The 21,974-nt window shown below is 46.7% G+C and overlaps 2 protein-coding genes across 2 annotated transcripts in view; both read left to right on the top strand.

Moving 5' to 3' along the window:
• The first annotated feature begins 498 nt into the window (after positions 1-498).
• ODAD1 (outer dynein arm docking complex subunit 1) lies at positions 499-21,681 on the top strand. Its single transcript, XM_084805590.1, has 16 exons — positions 499-798; positions 1,381-1,556; positions 4,499-4,581; positions 7,617-7,716; positions 9,267-9,456; positions 9,916-10,038; positions 10,125-10,238; positions 11,267-11,334; positions 12,655-12,842; positions 14,620-14,745; positions 15,286-15,368; positions 16,290-16,458; positions 17,900-18,063; positions 18,735-18,838; positions 20,641-20,719; positions 21,574-21,681. The coding sequence occupies exons 3-16, from the start codon at positions 4,515-4,517 to the stop codon at positions 21,679-21,681; spliced, it is 1,683 nt and encodes a 560-aa protein (XP_084661716.1). The 5' UTR covers positions 499-798; positions 1,381-1,556; positions 4,499-4,514.
• Positions 21,634-21,974, top strand: part of MYADM (myeloid associated differentiation marker) — a 24,631-nt gene continuing 24,290 nt past the window's right edge. The window contains exon 1 of the mRNA XM_084805596.1: positions 21,634-21,682. The gene's annotated coding sequence lies outside the window, so the exon portion shown is untranslated. The remainder of the gene's footprint in view (positions 21,683-21,974) is intronic.

The raw sequence follows: 21,974 nt of genomic DNA, 5'->3' as shown, positions 1-21,974 counted from the left end.
TATTCTATGTATGAGTAGAAGGCAATGGAAGGGGTGTCTGTGTATTATATTTTGCCAGTCGATGAAAATCTAAATTTCTGGTCACTTCTCTGTACAAAATTTCCCCTTCAAAATCCAGGGCGGGAGGCTGTTGCAAAATTCCCCCTTCTCCATAGTTCTTCGTGCCCCATCCACAGCCTATCATCTTCCCCTCTTGCAGAGCCCCATGATCTTCCCCGCCCTTGCTAGCTTCCTTTCTGCAAACCGTTTCTATGGTAACCACCAGCAATGGGACAAACTGAGAGAGGGATGTGGTTTTGCACGAGCCTTTCGTGACGGAAAGTTGCCATGGCAACCCTCCCGCGTCGTCGTCATCTTCCTCCCCCCGCATTCTCCGCAGCTGCGATGCCTCGCAGTGCGCATGAACATAGAATTGACCAGGGGAGGGGGGAGACGAGAGGCTTGGAAGGGAGGGGGAAGGAAGGAACTGTTAGGCTCGCACATGCGCAGTGGTAATACAGGCCTGTAAGGTGAGGGGAAGAGCTTACTGGAAGGGGTGGGGCTTAGGGGTTGCTGGGATCTGAATAGCACAGGAAAGGAGGGCTTTGCTTTGGGGGCAGTTGTGAGCTGGTAGGACCTGTGAGCATCACTCATGGTCACATGACTTTGCAGGACTTTAGTGTGGCCTTCCAGGACCTTGGGAGTTGACATGTTGAAAGGACTCTGGCATGACTTGTAGGGGCTGTGATGTGACTGAACCCCATCACTGCATGGCTACATGGGGTTTTGGCATGACCTGCCAAGACCTTGGGGGTCCAGGTGAGCTGCTTCGACATTGGTATGAGGTGCAGAGTCACATGACTGTATAGAACTTTGGTGAGGCCAAGATTTGGGGTCACCTGCCAGGCCTCTGGGATTGGTGTGGGCCCCCAAAGGTCCATTTGGGTCCTTGGTGTTGCTAAGCTTGATTTGCCCTCATGGGATGTTCCTTCCCCCACTGTGACCTACTTTACCCCCATTTTCCAGCTTCTGCCCTCTGACTGTACCAGGCTGCTTCCAGATGTTTTCTATCACACAATCACCCTGTCTCATTCACAGAATCCAGACAACAACTTCCACTCACAACCCTCTTGTGTTTTCCCACCACTTCTTCCCATTTTTTGTAATTACATAAAAAATCTGTTGGGGAGGACAAGATGCACAATGACTTTTGACTGGTAACGCTAGGAGTCATCCATCTGGAAACACCTCTATTCTTCAGCTCCTACTCCTTGTTTTAACTGGCTTCTTGGATTACCCTCTTGGAGAACCCAGGGGTCCCCGTAATGTCTCTCAGTTCAGTTGAGTGTAACTTGCTCTCGTTTTACTCTCTCCTCCCCAACCCCCGTCATCTTTCATCAGGATTGGTGGAGAGCTGATGATGCATTTCTTGGAGATGGTTGCTAACAACTGAGTTGGCAAAGGCAACGGGTGATGTTGGCAAGAGAGATCAGGAGGTTGCACCAGAGCATACCAAAAACGGACTGCCTAAGCACTAATTGTATATCTGTCATAGGGGTTCTCCAGTAGAGAGCAAGGTACTTCTAGTTTTTGCTTTTGTGTGGACTGACTTAATGCATGTTGCAGAAGCTGGGGAAGCTGAAGTTTTAACAGATTTGGATAAGAGGCCATTTAGACATGGGGTAAACGGCATGAGTTTGGTGGAAGGCTTGGGATGAGTTTGGGTGGAAAGGCTCGGGGCGGGGGGACTGTGGTGAATGCATGAAGAAGGTTGGGGTTGGTCATTGTTCAGAAAGAGAGGCATGGGTACACGCTTGAGCAAATTGTTATATTTCAGCCAAACTTCCTTCAGAGGCTTGGTATAGGAATAAAACTCTTTGAGGAAGGATGGGATACATCCTTAATTTAAAAATAAAAAATATATACCTGTCTGCTGGGCACCAAGTTTTTTTCTTTTTTGGGAAGGGTGGTAGGGCTAAGAAGTTAAAATAGTGATTTTTAAATTGTAGTCTTTGAACCACCAATGGACCGGGTTAGTCTTACAGTTGGTCCATGAAACTGTAATGAATGTATGAACGGAAAATGTTGAAAATGCTATGTTCGAGCCACTTTTCAGTTTCAATCTTTAAACTTGAAATGAAAAGTGACTTGCCTCTTCAGCTATACAGGCAACCAGTAGCATTGTCAAAGAAACTGCCAGCTACAGGTGTGGTTTTTCAGCCAATCAAATGAACCTATTAGGAGGAGGGGCACTTGTGCATACTGTTTCACTAAGACATTGGTCAGTCAAGATGGTGCTTTTCACAGCTGATTCTTAGCAGACAGCTGTTGCATATGTGGTAGCCATAATGCTTGAGAGCCTTTCAAGCAGGTAGATCACTCACATCACATGGAAAGTCTTGTGTGATGTGGGTGATTGAGCAGCCTTGAGCAAGGCTGCTCAATCCTTGTGTTGAGCAGCCTTGCAAAAAATCTGCATAAGTTTCTAGTCCACAACATTTTTACTCTTCCAGCCACCCACACATAATTATGTTAGTCACTTGTTTTGGATGGGAGTTGGAAGTATTTGTACTGCAGTGGTCGCTGTCCTACTTAGATGGCTGATTCCAAGTAGGAATTCCAAAGTGGTGCTTGGGGATTATTCTGTTCCTTGGCAGTTATGCCATGGGGTGCCACAGGTCTCTATTTTATCCCCCATGCTGTTCAGATTCCACATGAAACCACTGGGGAAGTTATTCAGAGATATGGACTGAGGGGGTCACCAATATGCGGATGACACCCAGCTCTATCTGTTCTTCATCAAATCCAGGTGAGGCAGTAGGTTTTCTGAACCAGTGCCTGGGTGAAGTAATGGACTGGATGAGGGCCAATAAACTGAGACTCAGCCCTGATAAGATGGAGGTACTGTTCGTGAGTGGTCCTTCTGACTAGACAAGTGATATTCAACCTCTTCTGGAAGGGGTTGCACTCCCCCTAAAGGATCAGGTTTGCAGTTTGAGAGTGCTCTTAGATCCAGCACATCATTGGAGGCATAGGTGGCCTCGGTGTCACAGAAAACCTTTTATCAGTTGAAGTGATATTCCAGCTACGATCCTATCTGAACAGAAATAGTCTAGCTACAGTTATCCACACCTCTCATTTAGATTAGTGCAATGTATATGTGGGGCTGCCTCTGAAAATGGTCCAGAAACTTCAGATGTTCCAAAATAGGGCAGCAAGTTTGTTAACGGCGACTGGCCAATATTATCATATTACGCTTTATATTCTGCACTGGCTGCCAGTCCATTTCTGAGCCAAATTCAAACTTTATATTAACTCACAAAGCCCTAAATGGCTTGGAGCCAGGTTATCTGAAAGATGGTCTCCTTCCATATATACCTGTGAGGACCCTAAGATCATCCTTATAAGCCCTCCTCTGGGTGCCTTTGCCATTGAGGTCAGATGGTTGGCTACTAAGGAGAGGGCCTTTTGAGTGGTGGCCCCCCTGTTGTGGAATGACCTCCCCAAGAGGTTTGCCTGGCACCTGCATTGTGGTCTTTTAGGCACCAGGTGAAGACCTTTTTATTTTCTCAGGCTTTTTAGCTCTTCAGTTTTAAGAATTGTGTTAGTGTGTTTTTAGATCTTTTTACTGCTGCTGGCTCTCATCTTGGTCAGTACTTTGGTTTTATTCTTTTTTAAACTTAGAGTTTTATACTATGTTTTACTTTGTTATTGTATTTTATGGTTTTAAGCTTTGTCCTGTAAACTGCCCAGAGAGGTTCTGCTAATGGGCAGTATAGAAATGTAATACATACATACATACATACATAAGAAAGATGTGATGCCAACATGAAGAGAGATGGGTGATTATGTTTGTAAAGCTACTCTTGTCTAGTTGCCCAGAGGCAATTCTCAGCCATCACAGGCAACCAGGGGAACTGCTATGTGTACAGGCCTGGGCTGTTTAACATTATAGCTATCTGGCAAGTTTTTCAAGATACTGTTAATGGAAGAATATATGGTGTTTAAAGTAACAAATAAAAGGATTCAGCCATGCAGCAAAGTGTACAGATTGCTGGGTTACAATAAGGACTAGAAATATGCAGCTGGTAACACTTTTTGTGGGGACATGCACACGTTTGGGGAAATGCTTACTGTAAGGGATGAATGTCAGTTTGTGGGAGAAGAATTTGGGATTGTCATTTCATTATTTTGTGTTTTAGATTTTATGATTTACATTTTAATCTGCTCTTTCTTCTGGGAGCTTAGGACAATGTACATGGGCCTCTTTCCCTGCTTCTTCCTCTTGTCTTTTTATCCTTGCAACAAGCCTGTGTGGTAAGGTTAGGCTAAGAGATAGTGACTGACCCGAGTGTAACACTGAGAAATTTCATGGCCAAGCAGGGTTTGAGCTGATCAGAATCCCCACATTTTATCTATGATACGACACTGGCTTTCTTGAAGCAGTTATGTTCAGAAAGTGACACAGGGTTTCTCACCTACTAGTTTCCCTCCTCTGTTTTCTCATGTTTTCCATCAGCAGGAAGAAACTGAAGATGCCGTTCTTCAAATCCGCCTCAAGCCTCCGCTCGGACAGCAGTGATGTTGACTTGGAAGGTCTTGGTAACTTCCTAGGGAGGGAGGGAAGAAGGATATTGCTTTAGGGACATTTGCATTGCCAGGATCTACATCTTGGAAGAACAGTGGTTTGGGAAGCATGTAATACTAGAGCCCCTGGATGGAGCTTGTGATACGATCCTGTGTCCTCTGATGGAATATTCTCCCTTCCGTTGCAATGGAGAAGGAGGAAGGGTCATTCTCTGGGCCACTTTCTCTGTTCCGTTTTGTTTGTACTGAGAACATAAAAAAGAGCCCCCCTGGATTGGACCAAGTTTATCTAGTCCAGTTTTCTGTTTCTAGCTGATAGCCAGATACATCTGGAAGGCATAGCATGATGGCCTTTATTTGGTCCCCAGGATCTGGCATTCAGTGGTCCAAACTGCCTCTGAACATGGAACTATCATGTGTAGCTGTTGCAGCTGATGTCTCAATTTGGTGAGAGTCTGGCCTAGTTTTGCCTAGCTCACTGTGATGTGGTTTCCACTAATGTGACACTTCTGGGCTAGAATCAAAAAGTGCGTTTACGCATCTCATAGTTTTAGTGTCTGACTTTCTTCCACAGTTGTAGAAGCCTTCATTCCTTCATCTCAGACTTTAGGAGTGCTTTTGTTGTTTCGCAGAACAGTTACACTTTTGAAATGTAGGTTTCGTGATGGCTTCTCAGAACTGGTGCATATTTTTATGCATTATCATCACATGGATATTCCATGGAGGGCAGGGCAAACTTTATTGTGGTAAGAGAACTTCCTATGGCACCTCTCAGGCTAGATTGCTTTTAAATACCTGTGTCATCACTTAGTCAATCCAGAAGTACATCTTGAGAGTTTTGTAAAGTTATCTTGCAAGAAGTGTTGCTGTGGGCTTGTTCCAAAAGTGCTAGTGCACTAATGTGAAAAGTTACGAAACCAGCGACAAGAGAGATTCTTGCTGAGAAAATTTGTGCTGGTGGCTAAATCTCAGCAGTGAAATATGTGTAACTAAGTCAGACTCTCACTGAATCTAGGTCCAGTTGATGTAAACTGGAGGTCACAGGCCACACTGCAAAATCAGGGGGTCCGATAAAAAATATAGCTAAGAGGTTCTTGGCTTCTCTGACAAACCAGATCCAACTTTTCCCTCAATTTTTGCCGGGAAGGGATTGGGGGACGTTTCTCAAGCCAAGCTAAAATGTTGCTAAGGGAGGCAGCTCTCGAAAGGGAACAGACAGATAAGAAACAAGGCCTTTGTCTCAAAAGAATGGGGCCAAAGAGACAGAGGCACTTTGGCCACTTTTGCATGTCTTGGTTAGCTTTTATGAGTTACTCTCTGAACCAGGTCTCTTCAGTGAATACTGGCTTTGAAATACAGCAGGGTCTAAATTAAAGCCGCTGAGGTACAAATTGTCCAAATCCTTGCTAGCATACGGGGGACACATGTGGGCATGAGTCAGCAGCTCTATGAAGATCCAGGGAGTGAGTCATTAACTCTACTGGGAGTGAGCAAATGTGGTAGCCAAGAAACCAAGAGAATGTATGTCTGTTGCCAAGGACAAGAGTCCATAAGGCAAGATGGGAACAAGGGCGGGTGGGTAAAAGAAGGGACTGTCCAGACAGTAGCTTTGTGCCTGCTTGGTTTGGCACTGTAGCACGTGATCAGAAATTCAGAAAGTGTCCTGGGGAAAGTCGGGTGTCATCAGTGGTGTAGCAGAGCTGGACATCTTGATTGGCACAGATGATGATGTCATCTGCCACCCCCTTCAGACCTCCCTGTTCCCTCTGACCTTAGCTGGAGTTCTCACAGTAACTAGGGGGAAATTGATTTTCCCAGCAACAGTATTGTGAGCTATCCATGTTGTAATGCAAAATATTTTGGCTTGACTTGGTCTTGAATGGGCAATTAAGACCCGTTAGCTTTAGGCTGCCCTTTGCCAGCTCACTATTCTGTGACAGCTGATCCTAAGAAACTGGGTATTATGCTATGTACTGCTGCTCTTTGGTTGGATGCATGTGTATATTATGTGTCAGATATATATTATACACACTCACCGACAGATCAATACAGCTGCCTGCATTTTTGGATCCTTCTTCAGGGCATGCCTATGGGGACATGATGAGTGGGTGCACTTTACAGTATATCACTATGCCACTGTTTATCTTTACCTCCTTGGCTGCCACCTCTGTGAATGTTGGAAACCCAGCTGTGTGCAGACAGCACAGCTTCTCCTGTTCCTCTCACTGTCAGTCCCTGACAGCTGCATGGACTGGCTGGCATCAGCACAGGCTAAAGCGCTCCACCCGCCTGGGCTGCCTGGACCAGGAACACCAAAGCAGCTCTCCCCATTTCCCACAAATTGACCAAGCCCTGCATGCTACTCTAGGCCAGGGGTGGGGAACCTGTGCCCCTCCCCTCCCAGATATTGCTGGACTATGACATCCCATCATCCCTGACTATTGCCTATGCTGGCTGGGCTGATGGGAGTTTGAGTCCCTGAGAACTGGAGGCTGCTTGAAAGAGAGGTATTGTTCATGATGTGTACGCTCAGCCTGCTTTCGCCTCTGACAAACAGGTTTTCCAAGGTTTTTGCATCTTTGCAAAAAACCTGCAAAACTTGTTTGATCAGAGGTGACCATGGGACAAAAGAAAGATGTGTGCATATGCCATGGGAAGTGAAGTATCTCCCAATCCCCCTTTGAACGTTCTTAAAAACAATTGTGTGTCTCCTGCCTAATGAAGTCAATTGGAGTTAATTACACAAATGGAAGTGGTGTTTATTAAGTACTACTAAAACATAGTAGTGGTGTTTATTAAGTTGCTCTTGATTGTTCACCAAACACAGCAGGAAAGTTACCTTCTTTCCTGGACTGTTGACTGTAATCATCTCTACCCCAATTTTTGCTCCAAGTGTGACCAATGGGGCATTCATCAGGGTCTCTCACACTATCATTTAGAGAAGAGGAAAAGACCCCAGGTACAATACCACTGTTCTGGACTTTCTAACCACCTTTCTTTCCTCTGTCTCCCCAACCACCTTTCTTTACACTGCCATTTTGTTCCACCAGCTGAAGGTGAGTTGGCTAAACTCCAGCGCCAGTTCCGTCTCTTAGAAGGCAACCGTCATGCCTATGCCTTGGAATCCCGTGAAACTATTCGCAGACAGATGTATGTATTCTCCTAACACCCTTCACCCAAATTCTGCCTCCCTGGAAATGTGTCTTCAAGCACACAAACTGCATGCATTGGGAGGTGGGGGGAGAAGATACATTTTCCTCTCTCATTACAGCATAACGTTATAATCTTACTGTCCTGCCTTTTACTCTGGAAATAAACATAGTTCTTAAGAGCACTGAAAGTGGTTTGGGAGAGACTTTGCTTCTCTTCATGTATGCAGACTTTTTTTTTTTGTCTCTCTGTTGCCTCTTGTCTAACAAGTTTTGGAAACCATACAAAAACCTGCAAAACAAGATTATTTTTAATCGGAGGCAAGAATAAGAGATGCACACACCAGAAGCAGTTATCCCTCTTTCAAACCACCTTCAAATCTCATGAGAAAAAAAAACACCCTGTTGTCTGTCTCCAGCCTTAAGCTACTTCAATTGGCCCAATTCCCACCTTCTAGTTTTCAGTCCCACCACAATTTCATGAGTGCCTGGAATACATCCTACTGAGGAGTGGTATCTCCTGGCCATCTTTCTTGGCACAGAGGTGGGGGCTGGTGCATATCCTCTGACTTCCACCTCTTATTCTGAAATTCTCAGTTTTGGATTCAGCAAGAGTCTAGATATTGTACATCTGGCAGCAAGGAGACAGTTGTTAACTGAACATTGAGCAGCCATCCATTTCCTCTTCCTCTTCTTCCCACACTGCCTTAAGCATGCTGATGTTGATATTGACATAACACAAGTGCACATGGCAACTGATAATGCTCCTGGCAACACACAGTTGGATCATCCCAGATGCGTCTGGAGTTGTGTGTGCATAGGAGCTGCCTTTCTTTAACCTATATGGCCATATGCCTCACTTCACCAGCTGTTACACACATGTGCATGCATGTACAAGATGTCTGCAGTTATGTGCGTTTGCACACTGAGGCGGTTTCAGCTGTAACACCTATGATTCTTTGCATTCAAGCTCATCCCACCCCTTTAATCCACTCCACTCCTGGAGAATCCAGGGTTCCTGTTTTCCTTCCTAGGCTGGTCTAGACTACTTAACATTACTTGCTACTTGGAGAACCCCAAAGTCCTAGCGTTCTGTCCTGACCCACAAAATTGTCATCGTCCCCACCCTGCCTCCTTTGTAGGGAAATCAGGAATTCTTTGTTCCCAACCCAACTTGTTTCACAGTGACAAAAGGCTTGCACAGAGACAACAGTCATTCAAGGATCTGGAAACAACTGGGCTCTCTTGCAGGGATATCTTAATCTTGTTACAGTGAGCTGTTCAAGCCTGATCTCATAGGGTCTAATCCCCCCTCCAGCCACCTTGCCCCATCCAGAGTTTGTGAGATGCGTGTCCTGCCTCCAATCCCAGCTCTCCAGTCATTCCTGTAGCTGCTCTTTAAAAAAGCACTTCTGAGCTGGCACTGCCACCAATCCCAAGCAAAACTCACCACTGCCACTGCCATGAAGCACCCATCCGTGCTCGCCCGGCTGCATCCCACCGTGTCATCCTGCCGCCCCTGATAGCCTCCGCCCCGCTTCTCTCGGACAGGGCAGAGGTGAAGCGCCTGGAGAAGGAGAATGAAGACCTGCTGCACAGGCAAGCAGTGGCTGAAGGCCGTACCAACTTGAAGCAGGAAAAACTCAGAGGCGACACACTCCGTTCCTTGTTGGGGCAGCGGGATGAAGTGAAGGAGCAGATCATCCAGGAGAAGAAGCGGATCGCCCAGCTTGATAAAGAGGTGTGGAGAAGAGGGCTGGGAACCAAGATGTTTTGAAAAGTAAAGTGGGTTGAAGCAGTGGGATTGGGAGCCGAGGCCTTCTGGAAGGGGGGAGGCATCACAGGACAGAGAAGCACATTGGCAAGAGAGGACCTGTGGCAGAGTGGAAACATCTAAGAAAATAGTGTCTCTTCCCCACACCCCCACATCCTTTCTTTTCCACATCCAGGTAAAGGGAAATTGGAAATTGCTGGAAGAGAAACTGGGAGGGAGAGTAAATCTTCTGGATCCCAAATGCGGGTGAAGAATGCCAAGAGAGCTGGCAGCTAGGGGTCAAGGTCAAACTTGTAATTTGCTAGAGCAGAGAAATTGAGAACCTGGATTCTTCAGTCCCATCCCAAATACTGGTTTCTCATGTCTTAAACCAGCCCCCCTCCCTTGCCCCCATGTCCTCTCCCTCCTTTGCTGTATCACTGGCAGACCCAAACCTGGCAAAAGCGTTTGGCCGATCGGAAACAGGTGACAGGCAGTGACAGCCTGATCCAGGAACAGAAGGCCCACTTGCTGAGGAGGATACAGACTGCAGAGAATCAGCTTGATAAGGTGAAAGGTGGTTGTGCATCCAGGGTTGCTGAGAGCCTGGACACTTGGGTTGTCTCCATTTTTTTTACTCCACTTTTTATTTCCAGGCCTCCTCAGAATTCAGTTTTCAGCTCATCGTGAATTCACAGCTACGTGAGGATCTAGAAATTCTCCGGGTCGGACACGATCGCTTTGAACAGATTTATAAGAACCTGGAGAAGGTAGGGTCATGCTAGGGAAAAATCGGAGAGAGCTGGTCAGATGGAATTGGCTAGCAGAGTTTCTGAGAGGGACTGGAGTCATGATATAGGCAAATGAAGGTTCTGTTACAGAACTCTGGGATCTGGTTGCTTGGTGAGAACTCTAGCACAGAATGAAAAGGTGTGATTGGACATTGAGGGTGGTGTTACCAAATCAAGGCTTTTTATTGGCTGAGAGAGAATTATGAACCTAAAATCATGCAGTGTTGAAGCATATTTTTCATAATAAATCTAAGAGTGTAAATTGGCCAACTAGATTCTGACACAGAAAGTTATAACGCCCCTGTTCTGTTTCTGTGCTGCTAAACTCAAGAGTGTCCAATTGAAGGCTAATACTCAAGACCACTTTCTGCTTCCTCCTCCCAGTCCATTTTGACTTTTTTTCATTCAACCCAGGCTGAGTGTATATTATTAAAGGAGTCCCCCAAATGGTTGAAAACCTGCCAAGTTGACACATCAACCCATATTTGATCACCCCTTTTTGTGGAGTTTCCCAAATGTGAGCTGATCCAGAAATCTGCAGAAGAGTTAAATGGGACCCTGTTGATTCAAGTGCTCTTTTCATGATTGGCCATGCTTTAAAAACAAATGAACTCTAGATTGCTTCATTAGATAAGGCAAACTGGTTATCTGAATTATTCCATGCAACCACAACCTGCAGTTTTCCATGCTGTTGGAAACCACCCAAATGCATGACTTGGGTGATTTCTGCAATCCAGGCCGAGGGTAAATTAAAAACCCCTGAAGAGGAGTCAAATGAATGACCAATGTGACAGACTTAATACTTGTAGGTTCATCTGGGGTTGGGTGGAGAAGAGGTAAGGAGAAAAATGTATGAATTAACCCTCTGCTATGACATAGGTGGTGATGGTTTGGAGAGAGAGGAAGGGCTGTGATTGGGCTACGAAAAGGGAATGGAACTTAGTAAACAGAATGGTAAGAGTATGTTGTTATAAGGATCTGAAGGCTTCCTCTTTCTCATTCCTCAGGAGCTGCTGGACACTCGTAAAGCTGTAGGGGCCATTATCAGCACATCCTCTGCAGCCTACGATGCCAGGTTGGGGGAACAGGGGACTGAATGCTGGAAACAGGGGACCCAGATGCTGCCTTATGTTGCTGAAACCTCACTCACTATTTTGCCTCCCCTTAGTTCTTGATCGTTTCCTAAATGCCCTGCTGCCCCATTGATGCATTGTGGACAAAAGCATCTTCATAGATATTAGCCTCACTCCTCCTCCCAAGTCCCAACTTCTAACCTTAGCTCTGGCCTCTAAAGGCAGGGCTGTGCATCTTCTGCACTTAACAGAATGGATATTCTGCTTCGAGGCCACCCAAAGTGTGTGCCCAGAAATGCAGAATATGGCACCCCTTATAAATTTATGCAAACTTAATTTTGTGTGCTTATTTTTGCATTGTTATGTTTGCAAAAGGTGGGCAGGGCCAAGGAGCTGTCTGAAGCACTGAAGACCGCTCCCTGATCCCCAAAATCATAAAGTCTTCTTCTGTTGACAGAGTCCCCCTGACATCACCCATGGACATTTCTGCAAACATAAGGACTAGACACTTGCTTTAAATATTCTCAGGGTGCTCTATTTTTGCCCAGTTACACATTTGGTACTTCCCCCCTCCCCCATGGAATCACTCACATGGGTCACAAAACCCACCCAGTATAATACAGCAGCTGTGCATCTGGATTCCTGATTCTCTAGAAGTGGATTGGGATTTCGTTCGACTTGGACATTGGACAGTTTCACATTCAGGGAGTATGGTTCAACAGCTTTGAAGAATGAAGCATATGGGAGCCTGGCTTTGGCGTTGAACATGTGAGATGGAGTCAGGCCCATGGTCCATCTAGCACAGTGCTGTCTTCGTCCAGCTGGTTAGGGCTTTTACCCACTCCTGCTAGTCAGGAGCCTTTTCTCTTGTGGTGGCTGTTGGGATTGAACCTGAGACCTCCTGGATGCAAGGTGTGTGCTCTGCCACTGAACTGTGGCCCTCTCCCATATGAATTTCTGTTTATATTGAACTGTCTAGCACAGTCCTGTCTATTCTGACTTGCATCCTCCTCCCAAGGTCTCAGGTACCAGGTATCTGAGATCCTAACTGAAGAGTAAACTTGGGAGTCTCTGCATGCAAAGTATGTGCTCAACCCGGTGAGATGTGGTCTTCCCCAAATGCTGGGGTGAACTCTGAACCCAGGACCTGCAGCCTACAGCTGCCCTAGGTGTCCAGGGGAAAATGGGAGTAGTGTGGGTTACAGCATGGAGAAAAGTTTGGAACTGGGAATCCTGGTTGTGCTCTCTCGCATGTGCTCTCTCTCGCGCTCTCTCTCTCTCTCTCAAATATTGCCCGTATTTGTCCACTGGGGTAACTGCAGGGATGAGGCCCAGGCCCGCCTGAGCCAGCTGCGGGACAAGGCAGAGAAGGATCTACGGCAGCACGAATCTGAGACGAAAGAGCTGGACCGCATCCTAGAGAACGACCGCCGCATGACAGAGTTCATCACCATCAAACTGCAGGAGAGAGCGCTCACTGAAGAAGCATTGAAGGCCAAGAAAAAGAAAGGTACCTGTATGTTGCGGGCATGACGGGGAGCCAGTGGGTCTTTGCCTTTGGCAGGGGACTGTGTCTCATGGCTTATAGCGGGGCAGACTTGAGCCAGGACTGCTGGCTTCTCTGGGAGGAATTTCATAATTTCAAGCCCAGGAGATTCTGGGAGTCAACATGCCTATATCCTGTGTAACAAACCCCTTTTAACTGATCTTACGCATGCATCACTAGTTATTCTCCAATACACTTCAATCAGCTCTTTTGTACTCCTAGTAAGAGTAGCTGAAGAAGAGGGCTGCAGCCCAGTTAAAACATTTTAAGCGATCATCGTGCAAGTGTTCAGGCGATTAATCTCTTGATTTAAATTTTCCTATGGATGGGGTGTTGCACCTCTTCCAGCCCAAGGCCTGAATTCCATTTCAGAAGAGCTCTCGGGGAGGGGGGGTGTCACATCCAGTGAAGGCAAAAGGGGCGGGGCCAAAGCTGCCAGCATATTTTAATTTAGAGCGCTTACTGCAAGTCATAAAGCCTTGGGAGAGGCATTTCAACCTTTTAGAATGGGGGGGGGGGTGCTGCCAAAGCCAGGAAACCACCAAACAATAGGTGATTGGGGAAAGGGGTTAAGGCCCCATCTGGGGACCCACAGCTCTGAAGTTCCAACACCCCGGCATATGGCTGAAAAACAATACTTCTGAAGCAAGAAGCATACTTTGTTTTTAGTGGTGATGTGCACGTTTTCATAGGCATTGCTTTAGAAAACGTATCTCTTCTCCCCTCCCCCCCACTCTTGTGCGAGAGAAAAGGCCAAGTGCCTCTTCTGAGGTGATGCCAGCCATTTGTGGGTTTAAAAAAATACACTAGTATTAAATAAATAGTAATTAAACTTGGCTCCCTGATGAATTGGGGCACCTTTTTAACAGCTTCGGCTAGTTTGCCCACTGGAGCTGTTCCTGAATAAAAGGATAGTGTGGCTACAGTGATCCACGCTCTGGAAATCTCCTGACTGGATTACTAACGTAATGCATGGAACTGCCCTTGAAGATGACTCGGAAGCTTCAGTTAGTTTAGCTAACTGGAGCCATATTGCACCAATTCTTAAATATGTACATTGGTTACCAAGCCTACCTGAAGGTGCTGGTGCTTAGCTTTAAAGCCCTAAATGGCTTGGGACCCAAATACTTGAAGAAGCACCTCCTTCCATACCATTCTGCCTGTATATTAAGATCTTCACAGGAAACCCTTTTCTGAGTAACAACTGGTGAAGTACGCTGTGCTTGTACAAAGGATAGGACCTTTTCTGTGGTGTCACCCAAACTTTGGAACACCCTTCCTAAGGAAGTTCAGCTGATGCCAACCAACATTACAAATGTTTTGGCACCAGGTCAAGGTGTTCTTATTTGCCAAAGCATTTTAAATTAGTTTGTATCGCCTCTGTCTGCAGTTTTATGGCTGTGTCACCTCCTAGTTTTATGAAGGGTGATGATATATTGTTTTATTATATTATTGTATACTGCCCTGGAATCCGTTAGGATGAAAGGCGGTTTCAAAATTTTAAAAATAAAATTGTTGATTCAAAGGTTTTTCGATCAATCTGATCAAACAGTGCAGCTCTGCTGAATGTTGATGAAAAATATGGGGTTGTCTTCCCATTCTTTTTAAGGCGTGTTTATGACTGGTGCAAGGATCCACATGATTTTGAGTATAGCATAGTTGGGAGTAACATGGGAAAGGTGTGGAGGGTGTGAGGTTATGGTAGGTACTGGGGCTCCTAGATACTCTTGTCTCCCCTCAGAGGAAGAGCGCAAAAGGAGAGACCCTGAGGAAGAGCTGATTGAATCGTACAGCTGCACCTTGGATAAAATCCTGACGCTAACTGGTTCAGCAGATCTGGATGTTGCATTGGATAAATTCGTTAAAGGTAATGTACATGCCAGAGAGCTGCTATGAGGAAGGGACTGTATCTCTTGAGAACGAGGGGGTGAGGTGGGGGAGCCTTTTTCCTGCTGAGGGCCCTGATAAAATCGTTGAATCGTAGGGTTGGAAGGGGCCTACAAGACCATCGAGTCCAACCCCCTGCTCAGTGCAGGAAGCCTGATTCCCAGGCAGTCCCCCATCCAAGTACTAACCAGGGCTGACCCTGCTTAGCTTCCGAGAGAGATGAGATCGAGCGCATAGGTTACCTCAGTCAAAGCCTATCACGGTCCATATTTCTGGAGTTGGCAGGTCTTCTGGACTAGGTTGGGATCCGCATGAAACTAGGCCGAGGCCTGCCTGTGGCCCTCGAGGGTTCTCCTCCACTGCTCTAGAAAATGGCTGGGTCTACTTGATTCAGGGAGAGCATCACAAGGGGATCTGGGGCCTTCCCCTCCAGGGCCTTGAACCAGTTTGGGTACTGACTGGTTCAGGCAATGAGATGTGACTCGAAATAGGCTACTGACTTTTTTCCTTCCCACCTCAGATGAGGAATGGAACTTTGCTCAATTCAACTACGTGAATGAGCAAAACAATCAGAAGGAGCTGTTGTGGGACCAAATCAATGAGGTGAGTGAAGAGGATAAGAAAGCCTTTGCTTGTTCTTTCTTTTTTTTAAGAGAGGAGGCAGATTTTTCCATGCAGCTGCTCCCGTGGCTTCAGCACAAACAACCCCAGCATACAATTTCTGCAACTGGGAAAACGGGCCTCTATGTGTGTGGGAGTGGGGGGGGCAGCAGATTTGGCAGTTGGAATATGTGCATATTAACTGAACTGTGCCAGTTTGTGTAGAATGCAGGTCAGTCTGGTGGCAGAATTTGACCTAACTCTTAGACCCCCGCCCCCCCAAATGAGGAGCACCAACCCCAGGAAAGTGAACTTTGTCAAGGATTTCAAGGAGGGACACATACGTATGCCATACTTTTGACTTGGGGTGTGCCTGCGGGATTATGTTTGCATTTGGCAAATCATAGCTTTCGTTTAAAAACAAAACACCATATTACTAGCCGTTAAGACCATGAGGTAATGCATAGGCAATGCCTGGTAAAATCACAGTGGCTGGAGGAGGACTGAGAAGGGCTTCCAGCAGTCATGGGCTGAAGTTCCTTGTGACCTTCCCTTCCTCCTGATCACGACTGTGGCCTTAAAACGTCTCCCTAGTTTTGTTCCTTGGGTGTACTTTCAGACTTCTGCAGTTGTTGCAGAAACGGGAATTGCTGCTGCATCCTGCTGAATGAAGCCAACGTTTGCTTCCTGGTTCCTTATTCATCACGTTAGTGCAGAAGCAGACTGAATCAGGGACTGCAGTTGCCACATCTCTGCTGCTCAAATTACATATGCCCACTCTGGGGGCTCTGCCCCTTTCAAGGTGTCCTGGCATTGTGTCTGACCCAAAATGTGGGTTTCGTGCAAGGCCCTGCTGACCTCCCGGAAGAGGTTCCGGGGCACATTGAACACCCACGTTTTCCCCATCATCCTCCGCTCTTCCAGATCTGCCGTGAGATAGAGGAGGTTCGAAAGCAAGATAGCCAGAAGGAGGCAGAGCAGCTGTCGCAGCTACGGGAGGCTGAAGCACAGGATGAGGCAGCTGTGCAAGAGGCAAACCAGGCTGAGCTTAAACTGAAGGGCCTCAACAAAATTTGGGAGCAGCTCAAAAATGGTAAGCAAAGCAGTGAGGGAAGAGCTTTTCCTACCTGAGGAAAGACACCATCACAGAAATCTGGACAACTGAGAAGGGAAAGCCACAAACATGTTCAGAAGCAGTTTCTCTGTCCTCTTGAGGTCTAGGGACTTGCTTTTGTCTTAAAGTGAAAGCTGAGATTCTCAGAATGCCTCGTTCCGCGACAGCAAAGCTCTCACAGCAAACTTGCAGGTGTGTGTGGGAATGAGCCAGCACATTTGAGTTGTAGGCCAGCGTTATTCAAATTGTGGGATGTCCCCTGATCTACCACCTGGGTGTGTGTCTTCCCTTATCCAATGCATCTCCTGCTCCCTATGAATGCTGGTGCCCTAATCCTGGCCATGCCATACTATTATTCACCATAAGACAGGGATGGGCAACTTTGACCCTCCAGATGTTTTGGCTTACAACTCGCATCAGCCTTAGCCAGCATAGCTAATGGGGCAGGGGGGGGACATGGGAGTTGTAGGCTTAAACATTTGGAGGAACACAAGTTGACCACTCCTGCCAAAAGGAAAAGTGGTTGCTGAGCAGTAGTGGCTGCTGGAGTAGCTGGGACAATGGTGATGAAAGGGGGAAAAGAGCCTCTGAGGCCTGAAGAGCCCTCATAGGCCTAAAGTAGCCAGTGGACTATCTGTTGAGGAACAGAATGATTGGCCAACAGGCACAGCTGCTCACAGAGACCAGTACAGATCCTGTATGTGTGGCCAGGGAGTGGAGAGAGGCTTCTGTTCCTTGGGCAGAAGGATGGGCTTACAGGGATAGGGCAACCTGTAACCCTCCAGGTGTTGGACTCCTGATCTCATTAGCCCCAGCCAGCATAGCCAGTGTTCCAGGGGTGACTGGAGTTGTAGTCTTAACGATACCTGGAGGGCCACAGGTTGCCCACCCCTGGTCTGAATGGCACAGTGGCATAGAGAGACAAAATATTTTCTTTTCTCAAAATGGGAGAACTTGTGTCAATGCAATGGAATTGACTGGAAGTAGGTTTGGGGCAAAACAAAGGAAATCTCTCCACCTGCTGCCCATGCAACGTGTAATTAAGGCTGGAGAAAGACAGCATTTAAGAGAGTTGAAAGTTTTAAAGAGACTTTGCTTCCTTTGGTGTATCCTCCTTTCAAACTGCCTTCAACTCTCTGGGAAAACAAACCCACAAAATGATCACCTGACTCCAGCCTGTCTTATGGAATTGCTAGTCACAAGACGGGCTGACGGCTGAGCAGCAGAAGATGGCGTTCAAAGAGGATTAGACAAATTCACATACCTTATGTTGATCAGTGGCTCTTACCCATAAGGGTGGATGGAGGTTGAGCCCAAGATCGCTTGATTCTCTAGGAGGGGAGTGCAAATCACAGTTTAGAGTCCAGAGCTTTGTGGGCAAAGATTCATTCAGTTTGCTTTCTCTCCCTCCTCCTCCTAGCGATTGAGTCTCTCTTCTGGAAACTACAGTGCAACCACTCAGTGCTGGAAAATATGCTGGGGGGAACAACAACTGCCCGGGATGAAAATGTTGCAATCTACCTGGGCTTGATTGAACAAAAGACCAACAATCTATTGGCTATGTATTCCTTCTCAATTGCTGAGGTATGGAGGGTTTCATGTTTCCAGCCTGTCCATTCTAGAGAAAGTGTTTATTTGTTTGTTTTCCTTAAAGCCCTGGAGGACAGGAAGAGCCAACCTTCTGCTGACTTTTCCCAAGCTACCCAGCCCAATCTTGCTGCTGTAATTAACATGTGGAAAACGTTTTATTGGACATTAAAACTCACGTCGACTTTGCAGGGAAAGTATGGGACCATGATCACTGGACAAACCCTCCTCTCAACTCTTTCCTGCAAAACATCAGTGTAGATTTTTCCATTCCAATATAACTGATCATGCGTGGCTTAAGTAACTGCCCCAGTGTAGGAAAAAAAAATGATTCTTTGGAACTATACAGTGGGACCCACAGAACTTGAAAGCATAATCTTCTTTTGCTTTTCTTGCCTCATTTCCAATCCCTTAACATTTTACATGTTTTTATTTTTTTCAAATGCATTTCTGCAACTGTGAGAGTTGGAAACTTTTCTTTTAACTGAAAGCCAAGTTTCTCATAATAGCTGCACCCACATTTACCACTCAGTTTTGACCTGTTAGGATGGATTGATCTAGATTAATAGATGGGGCAGCGTGGTTAACCTCTATAGGGTAGGGCTGTTTCATTTTAAATCTCACAGGCAGATCTCTTCCCCCTAACTCTAAACTGTGTCCCTTCTCAGGAACAAGACCAGCCCTATGATACTGTGGAGACAGCACAGCTACTTCTGGGGCAGACACCTGAGGTTCGGCCGCTTCCAGTCAACCTTCGGCCGCCCACTGCTGGGTAAGAGAGTGGCCTACTCCACATGAACTGGTCCATATGTTAAGATCTGCTATTGAGGCTTTGTTCTATGTGCCCTTCAATATTAAATAGCTTCAGTATTAAAGTGGGGAGCCACCACTTTTCTGTGGTGGCCCCTGGACTTTTGGAGATTTAATTGGAAAAAATATCTCCTTTAAAAAAAGGAAAAGCTGTGGTTTGCTGCCAAGCATTTCTCTTTTAAAAGGAGCCTTTTTTACATGGTGTGGAGCCAGTGGCAGGGTGGGGGGGGACGACGACAAAAAGGGACAGGGGTAACCGCATATGGGCCACAGGTTGCCCAACCCTGATTTAATGTAACTAATATAGCGCCATCAATGTGCACAACATTTTACAGAGGACAGGTCGCTACCCTGAGAAGCTTACAATCTAAAATACAACACAGCAGAAATAACCAAGGGAAGTGGAGATGGGTAAACAGGGCAAAAATATGGGATTGTTTCAAGTACACATGCTTAGGCTGGGTTACAGGCTATTGCAGTGAGAGCTGAGCCAAACACTTCACAGACAAGATGGGTTTTGAGGACAGATTTGAATGACATAAGGAAGTAAGCATACAGGGCAGCGAGGGGAAAAGGACAGAGTTTGAGGAAGCAGGAGACCTTGAAACGGCAGAGGGCGGTAAAGCTGGAGGAGGAAAGGTTAAAGAAAAGGATTATTGTGGGAATGTGGAACTTCCACCTGTGGGTATAATCTGCCTGCTGCGGTTCCACATCCAGTTTGCAGAGCCTCCTTGGGTTCTTTCAGGGGGTGGGGCTTGGCCTCCAAACCCCACCCCTGGAGAAATCCCCGCTGCTATCTCTGATCTGAGATCGGAAATAACAGTGGGGATGTGGATGGTGGGGGACTCAGACAGAGGTGGGAGGAGCAGCCGGTCTTCCCAGCACTGTCCAAGTAGCTCTGTGTGACATGCACCGGCCGAAGCCAAAAGACGCCTTTCAGCACCAGCTAAGTCCTCAGCGCCAGCTGTTCCTCCCAATGCTCGCCAAGCCAAAATGGACAGAGGAGCATGGCCACTGCCACTAATGTCATCTGGCCTGTAGAGAGCCTTGTGGTGGTGGTGGTGGGGGGCTTCCTGCATCCCTAATATAAGAGCAGAGAGATGAAGGGGAGTGGATGGGCCAGGTCATGGAGGGCTTTGAAGATAAGGCCGAGGAGCTTGTACCAGATGTGGGAGCAGAGAGGAAGCCAGTGTAGGGAGTTAAGGAGGGCATTGCAGGAATGGTGACAAGGGAGATGAATAATTTTGGCAGTAGACCCTTGGCAGCTGGATGGACATGAGGGGAACTATTAAAGGGTGCGATCCTATGCATGTTTAGACAGAAAAAACTCCTACAACTCCCAGCATGCCCCAGCCAGCATGGCTGGCTGGGGAATGCTCAGAGTTGCAGGACTTCTTTCTTTTAAGTAGAGCCACTTTTATCCAAATGGCTCTACAAAACAGCCCAGACGCTCAAAACAAAGCAATGTCCACAAAGGCGATAAAACAATTTCAGAGCAAAACAGGGACAGCCAGTAGGAACTCCAGTAGTAAAGTTCAGAATTGCTGGATAGAGTGGGTTAAATTAGAGAAAGGGAAGGATTTGAAGCCTGAACTCCTGGAAGGAACATGGGATTAGTGTTCCTGCGTTCTCCAGGATTTAACTGGGACCAATGGGTTTAAGAACAACAGAAAACAGGATCATTCTGTTTTTGAAAGGACTGGTTTATAGTGATTAGTGCAAGGGAGTCTCTTTTCACCATATTGTTTTTTTTGCCCTTCACAGACCAGGCCATGAGCCAATAACAGAAGAAGACCAGAGACCCTTAACACATGAAGAACTCAAAGAAAAAATACTGAAGGATGTGAGTTTAAGGGACAGCGCAGACTCCTGGGCTCTCGTGTGTGTGTGTGTGTGTGTGTGTGTGATGGGGGATGTAGAGCTTATATTTTGGGTTAAGAGGGGAGATGAAAGCTTGTGCTTCTGGATGCTTAGAAAGAAGGTGGGGGGTCTGATTTCCCAAAATTATCTTCTTTGCTTTCCACAAAGGAGGGAATTCCTTCCCTGTCCCTCTGAAATGGGTGGATCAGGTACTCTAGAAACATTTTCAGGAGCAAGGTATTTCGGGGTAGGAGTGTGTATTCCTCAAAGTGGTGTATGTATTCTCTCCATCTCCCTATTTTAACTTCTTCTCTTGGCACATATATTAGTTTATTTATCTATGCTGAAGATCATTGCAGAATGCAAATGCTTGAGCCATAAAATAGATCCATAAATAGATCCAAGAAATCCATACTCCTTGTCTGCTCCACCTACATGGCAGCCAAGAGGGAGAGCAAGGTGAGCATGAAAGGTCCTTCATGCTGCTCTTTCTCCTCACACTTGTCATGACATGCAAGCTCGAGAGGTGACCAGACAGTAATGGGGAGGAGGAGGTGGAGCAGCATGGTGAGGAGGCACCCGAAGTTGGCAGTGAGCCACCCCACAGGGATGTGGGCCTGAGTAAGTGCCCATCAATGCTGGCCCTTGATACGAGTCCTGCATAACTGATTCTGGTATTTTGATCTTAGGAGGATGGATGGATGGATTATACTCTCGCTCAACCAAATAGTGCTCTGAATCTTCCACTGAGCCTTCTCCATAGATTACAAGGGGCATTTCTGTTACTGATTTTTTTGCATGGAAGTGACATGATGGGTTTCTCTTCTTCCACTCTAGGTCCTAAGCAAAGCGGCAGCTCTTTCCCTAAAGAAAAACACACACACTGATGTGGCAGCTGGGCGTTCCGGGTCAAACGCAAGCAAGAAACAACTTCCAGCCTCTTGACGTGAGTAGGAATCTGTTCACAGTCTAGCAAAAGACGGAAGCCAGGATGTCACCCGCAGGGTTGCTGTACGGTATGGTCCCTGCATCGCTGCTCTTAACGCCAGTGCCCTCTGCTGCTTTGCTTATGTCTGGGATGATTGGCATGCCTGGATGTACCCGTCGCCCTGCACGAACGTCGCTCTGCTGTTGCTCCTGGAAGGTCTTCCTCCTTCTGGGGAGTTGTCCCTCTTTTTGGCTGCTCGCTCAATCAGGACAGATGTACTGTGTCGATGATGCATAACACACAGGCCCAA

Source organism: Heloderma suspectum, chromosome 6 (genome assembly GCF_057233095.1).
Source record: "Heloderma suspectum isolate Gila_16-S chromosome 6, 16-S_ref, whole genome shotgun sequence".
Taxonomy (NCBI): Eukaryota; Metazoa; Chordata; class Lepidosauria; order Squamata; family Helodermatidae; genus Heloderma; species Heloderma suspectum.
This window is presented reverse-complemented; position numbering and strand designations above follow the sequence as displayed.